The sequence below is a fragment of the Oncorhynchus masou genome, chromosome 28 (genome assembly GCF_036934945.1).
Source record: "Oncorhynchus masou masou isolate Uvic2021 chromosome 28, UVic_Omas_1.1, whole genome shotgun sequence".
Classification (NCBI taxonomy): Eukaryota; Metazoa; Chordata; class Actinopteri; order Salmoniformes; family Salmonidae; genus Oncorhynchus; species Oncorhynchus masou.
Window position 1 is genome coordinate 40,447,653 of NC_088239.1, and position 6,006 is coordinate 40,453,658.

Below are 6,006 nucleotides of genomic sequence, written 5' to 3' on the forward strand. Positions count from 1 at the left end.
ATTACACACTGAAATAGATAGGCTTGATATAAGTGGACTCTGATCACTGGTTAACATAATACTCAGGAAAATTAGATGATTCTGATTAGCAGAATAAATTCCCTTTGATGTGGTTCATCCATATCAAATAAATAGGACTCCCCTGGGAAAATCATAGTTTTTTTTTAAACACTTGGTTTGGGGCAGAGGCAAAGCAATTTGAACAAGTATCCAATGTTATAGAATGACACAAGGTGAGACCTACCCTGTATTTTCCAAGCACCTCTTTGGTAAAGCCATATCTGGGGGGGAAAGAAACGTGTGTTGAATGATGTTTCTACTGGGGAATACCAGAGAAGAAGATATTTTTTGTATTTGTATTTGTATTTATTATGGATCCCCATTAGCTGCTGCTAAGGCAGAAATGACTCTTCCTGGTGTCCAGCAACATACATACAGTTTAAAATACTACATGACATTACTTTTCATAACACCTTACCCATCACATTCAGGCCACCACTCCATCACCACATATTTACAATACAACATCCAGGTGATCGAGTGTAGAGTGCGTGTCTTATCATGTGTATATGTATGTGTCTGTGCCTATGTGTATCTCTTTACAGTCCCTGCTGTTCCATAAGGTGTATTTTATCTGTTTTTGAAATCCAATTCTACTGCTTGCATCAGTTTCCTGATGTGGAATAGAGTTCCATTTAGCCATGGCTCTATGTGCACCTCTCATGTTCTGTTCTTGACTCTGGGATTGTGAAGAGATCTTTGGTGGCGCGTCTTGTGGGGTATGCATGGGTGTCTGAGCTATGTGCTAGTAGTTTTAATTAACATACACCTCGGTGAATTCAGCATGTCAACACTTCTTCCAAAAATAAGTAGAGCTGTTCTGCCCTGTTTGCAAATCGGTTATGTAGCCAGACTTATTTGCTGTTTCTAATTGCTCAGTCAATAATAGGCATGCCATTTTTCAATTCCTCAACAATCCACAGGGATTTAACAGTTTTTATAGTCATTTTCTTAATGGGTGCATGCTTATTAGTAACTGAGATAAGCAACGTCAAAAATGTGTAAATTGCAGCATCTGGTTGTTCCTCATTACACACAACAGACCAACACATACAGTGCCTTGCGAAAGTATTCGGCCCCCTTGAACTTTGCGACCTTTTGCCACATTTCAGGCTTCAAACATAAAGATATAAAACTGTATTTTTTTGTGAAGAATCAACAACAAGTGGGACACAATCATGTAGTGGAACGACATTTATTGGATATTTCAAACTTTTTAACAAATCAAAAACTGAAAAATTGGGCGTGCAAAATTATTCAGCCCCTTTACTTTCAGTGCAGCAAACTCTCTCCAGAAGTTCAGTGAGGATCTCTGAATGATCCAATGTTGACCTAAATGAATAATGATGATAAATACAATCCACCTGTGTGTAATCAAGTCTCCGTATAAATGCACCTGCACTGTGATAGTCTCAGAGGTCCGTTAAAAGCGCAGAGAGCATCATGAAGAACAAGGAACACACCAGGCAGGTCCGAGATACTGTTGTGAAGAAGTTTAAAGCCGGATTTGGATACAAAAAGATTTCCCAAGCTTTAAACATCCCAAGGAGCACTGTGCAAGCGATAATATTGAAATGGAAGGAGTATCAGACCACTGCAAATCTACCAAGACCTGGCCGTCCCTCTAAACTTTCAGCTCATACAAGGAGAAGACTGATCAGAGATGCAGCCAAGAGGCCCATGATCACTCTGGATGAACTGCAGAGATCTACAGCTGAGGTGGGAGACTCTGTCCATAGGACAACAATCAGTCGTATATTGCACAAATCTGGCCTTTATGGAAGAGTGGCAAGAAGAAAGCTATTTCTTAAAGATATCCATAAAAAGTGGTGTTTAGAGTTTGCCACAAGCCACCTGGGAGACACACCAAACATGTGGAAGAAGGTGCTCTGGTCAGATGAAACCAAAATTAAACTTTTTGGCAACAATGCAAAACGTTATGTTTGGCGTAAAAGCAACACAGCTCATCACCCTGAACACACCATACCCACTGTCAAACATGGTGGTGGCAGCATCATGGTTTGGGCCTGCTTTTCTTCAGCAGGGACAGGGAATATGGTTAAAATTGATGGGAAAATGGATGGAGCCAAATACAGGACTATTCTGGAAGAAATCCTGATGGAGTCTGCAAAAGACCTGAGACTGGGACGGAGATTTGTCTTCCAACAAGACAATGATCCAAAACATAAAGCAAAATCTACAATGGAATGGTTCAAAAATAAACATATCCAGGTGTTAGAATGGCCAAGTCAAAGTCCAGACCTGAATCAAATCGAGAATCTGTGGAAAGAACTGAAAACTGCTGTTCACAAATGCTCTCCATCCAACCTCACTGAGCTTGAGCTGTTTTGCAAGGAGGAATGGGAAAAAATTTCAGTCTCTCGATGTGCAAAACTGATAGAGACATACCCCAAGCGACTTACAGCTGTCATCGCAGCAAAAGGTGGCGCTACAAAGTATTAACTTAAGGGGGCTGAATAATTTTGCACGCCCAATTTTTCAGTTTTTGATTTGTTAAAAAGTTTGAAATATCCAATAAATGTCGTTCCACTTCATGATTGTGTCCCACTTGTTGTTGATTCTTCACAAAAAAATACAGTTTTATATCTTTATGTTTGAAGCCTGAAATGTGGCAAAAGGTCGCAAAGTTCAAGGGGGCCGAATACTTTCGCAAGGCACTGTATTATTTACATCAACAACATAGGAATCACTACAAAACATATTGTATGACCTCTTATACACTATATTAGGCCCAGCCTTTGGAAGTTTGGTTTTCCTAGATATGGCTACTGTAGTGCGATCACTTGTTCTGAATGTAAACGGCAACACCTACAGCTTTGGCATTTCTGTATTTTCTGTAGATGTCATAACCATGTATCATCAAAGGTATTATCTAAGTAAGTTTCAGAATTGTCAGAATAGGAATGTCATCTACATATGTTAATGTGGGCTATTTTTAGCACTGCTTGACTGTTTTCATTGCTTTACTGGGAAGCTTAGCAGAAGTAGACATGTCCATGTTATGTATGTTAGTGCAGGGATTATACTGTACATACAGTATGTCTGATAGTACCTTAGGTTAACGATATGGTCCTCATGGTTGCCTCTGTTCAGATGGACATCATTAGGATAGACCAGGAGAAAGGAAAACAGGATGAGGAGGATCTCCAGGGAATCTTTTCCTCGATCCACAAAGTCTCCATTGAAGACATAAGGCTTCTCAGATGATGGTAAACCATTCTAATCAGGATAGGTAAGCACATGTCAAATACAAAGAAAGCTTAAATTAGTTTGCCTTCATTATGAATGGGAACCATGTCATGTGAATTGTAATGTGGTGCGTTGACAAAAAAGTGGCATCCACCTTGTAGAAGACCAACAAAAGATCCTCCAGATGCCCATGTAAGTCTCCTGTTGGGAGGGAGAGGGTTTACCAGTGAGTGACAAGTTGGTAAAACATAAGAAGCAATAAAGCTATACAACCAGTGAATTGTTTAAAAGCCTGATGTGTGGTTATGTTTCTACCACAGATGGTGATCTCCTTGCTGTGGCAGGTGGAGATCTGGCTGATGTTGGGGAGGATCCTCAGCAGTCTCCAGGTCTCCCCAAGGAGCTGAAGGACATAGCGAGAATGGAGCTGCTACTGGGAAAAACAGACAGAGAAGAACAGAACGCTTGAGGGAAAACGAGAAGTGAGAGGAAAGTCGTTAGTAGAAAGTCAACAACAGACGGCAGTCAGCAGAGAAAACTAGCATAATGGCAAGCCTCTGCCCAACAGTTGGTGGTAGAATGGATGTTTGGCACATGGAGGCCACTGATGGCCCTGCCTACACTTGCTTGCTGGATCACTTGTGAGTAGGAATACCTACTTGTTTGTTCTTGAAGGCCTCCACCAGCTCAGCTGCATTGGAACATGTTATGGGGAAAGAGAGATGGGGACCAGAGTACAGCTTTGGTACCTCAATGCTCTTGTAGCAGAAGTACCTCTCCCAATCTACATTACGGCAGATGTTGTTCTCACGGAAGATGTGTGAGATCAGGTTCCCTAAGATAGAGATAGGACACAGGTTTTTCAGAGGACGTACTGTAGGTAATTAGTCAAATGAGCTAATGGGAGGAAAGCTGGGCTGCATCCCCAATGGCAATCTAGTATTCACTATGTTGTGCACTACCTTTGACCAGGGCCCATAGGTAGTGCACAATATGAAGAATAGGGTGCCATTTGGGACACATCCCTAATCTCGTACACCTGACTTCTTCGCCTATAGCCTGGGGAAGAGGTGAGAGGATAGCTTACGCTCACTGCTGGCTGGAGTGAAGTGATCCATGAGGTAGCCAAAGAAGTTGTAGAGCTGAGATAAGGAAGTCGAACAAGAAGAAGTAGAAGAACAAGAAGAAGAAGAAGAAAATACATAATTGATTAAATTCTATTTGAAAAGAAAACTAAAATAATCACATGGTGTCATATGAATGTGTAGTTTTCCCGCAATGCTAGGTATGTATGTATGTATGTATGTATGTATGTATGTATGTATGTATGTATGTATGTATGTATGTATGTATGTATGTATGTATGTATGTATGTATGTATGTCTGTTGTCCCACCTTAATCTGATCCTGCTCTCCTGCATACTCGATGGACTGGAAGATGTTCCAGGTGCACCTGCGTCTCATCTCCAGCCGTGCCACGTACTGACGGTACCAACGTTGGATTAGTAGAGCTGCCCTCATTGCTGGGGGAATAAGTAGCGTCGGGAGAGAGCATATTACAACACATAGGCACTTACAGTATGTGATCCTTGTGGGACGTGAACTCACAACCCTCTCATTGCTATCGCGATCCCATTACCAAAAGAACACACAGGTTTACCGTGCAATTGTAGCTAGTTATCATTATGGGACCTACTATATCTTTAGTTGTTTCACTTCAGTTTTTTTTTAAAGCAGTATTACAGCTATTTGTAGACTGATACCCGTCTGAAGAGTTCTACAGCTATTCTTAGCTTGTCTGATGATAATGTTAATGGTAACTACTGGAGCACTCAGTCATAGATTACAAATTCAGATCCTCAAATACCCCATAATGATCTGTAGTGATTTAGTCCTCGAGCTGAAGACTGACTGACTCACCTGTGGCAGCTTCACATCACGTTGTAGGTAACAAAGACACATAAACCAAAGAAGTACAAGTGTTAATCATAGTTAATCAAGTGTTATCGTGCACTGTATGTGATGTTGATAATAACATTGATGTCCATTTTGAAAACAAATTTGAATTAACCAAATGTTGAATTGTAAGACTTTACCTGGGACTAAGAGGCTGGCTATAAGTAACAGAAAAACAAGACAGAAAAGATTAGTTCATTTCTCTCTAGGCTAATCCAAACTGGTTTATAATGGTTTAATTGTTTATAGAGGTGATAATACATGAGAAAAAGCATTTACTTTCTCTGTCGCGTTTCTTCAGCTGGTCTGATTTTGCAAAGCCACATCCCATGACCTTGTGTGAGGTACAACTGTAGTTATATAAAAAATATAAAAAAGAATATGCATTTATTATTTGAAGACATTTACAAGCACTATTTCCATGATTAAAATGTGCATTTAATTAACTGTTCTGTGATTGATTAATATTTGGACATATAAAATGGGCCTGGCAAGATTATTTTGAAATTATAGTCAACCAACAAAGCCTATAATGATCATATTTTACAACAACCTTCTCTATTTCAAGCAGTCAAATCCCTTCATCACACTAGAAAACTGCAACACAATTGCAAGACCCATCTTACCTGGCCAGGTTTCCTCTCCACGATGAGGTCTCCACCTCAGTATTTTAGCACATCAGCAGCAAAGACCTTATTTTTCTAACTCTTTTCAGCCTCCAGAACACGTTGAGGGAAGAAAAAGGGATGTTTGGATGATTTTTCAGACATATTTATTCAA

At 40.2% G+C, this 6,006-nt stretch overlaps 1 protein-coding gene across 1 annotated transcript in view; it reads right to left on the bottom strand.

Moving 5' to 3' along the window:
* The window catches only part of LOC135517576 (serine/threonine-protein phosphatase with EF-hands 2-like), an 11,089-nt gene extending 5,532 nt beyond the window's left edge, over positions 1 to 5,557 (bottom strand). Inside the window, exons 1-10 of the mRNA XM_064942005.1 lie at positions 5,506 to 5,557; positions 5,367 to 5,384; positions 5,191 to 5,199; positions 4,666 to 4,793; positions 4,358 to 4,412; positions 3,930 to 4,105; positions 3,586 to 3,700; positions 3,425 to 3,471; positions 3,134 to 3,300; positions 245 to 281 (exon numbers count right to left, since the gene is read on the bottom strand). Of these exons, the coding sequence (XP_064798077.1) occupies positions 245 to 281; positions 3,134 to 3,300; positions 3,425 to 3,471; positions 3,586 to 3,700; positions 3,930 to 4,105; positions 4,358 to 4,412; positions 4,666 to 4,793; positions 5,191 to 5,199; positions 5,367 to 5,384; positions 5,506 to 5,557 (804 nt within the window). The remainder of the gene's footprint in view (positions 1 to 244; positions 282 to 3,133; positions 3,301 to 3,424; positions 3,472 to 3,585; positions 3,701 to 3,929; positions 4,106 to 4,357; positions 4,413 to 4,665; positions 4,794 to 5,190; positions 5,200 to 5,366; positions 5,385 to 5,505) is intronic.
* Positions 5,558 to 6,006: the final 449 nt, after the last annotated feature.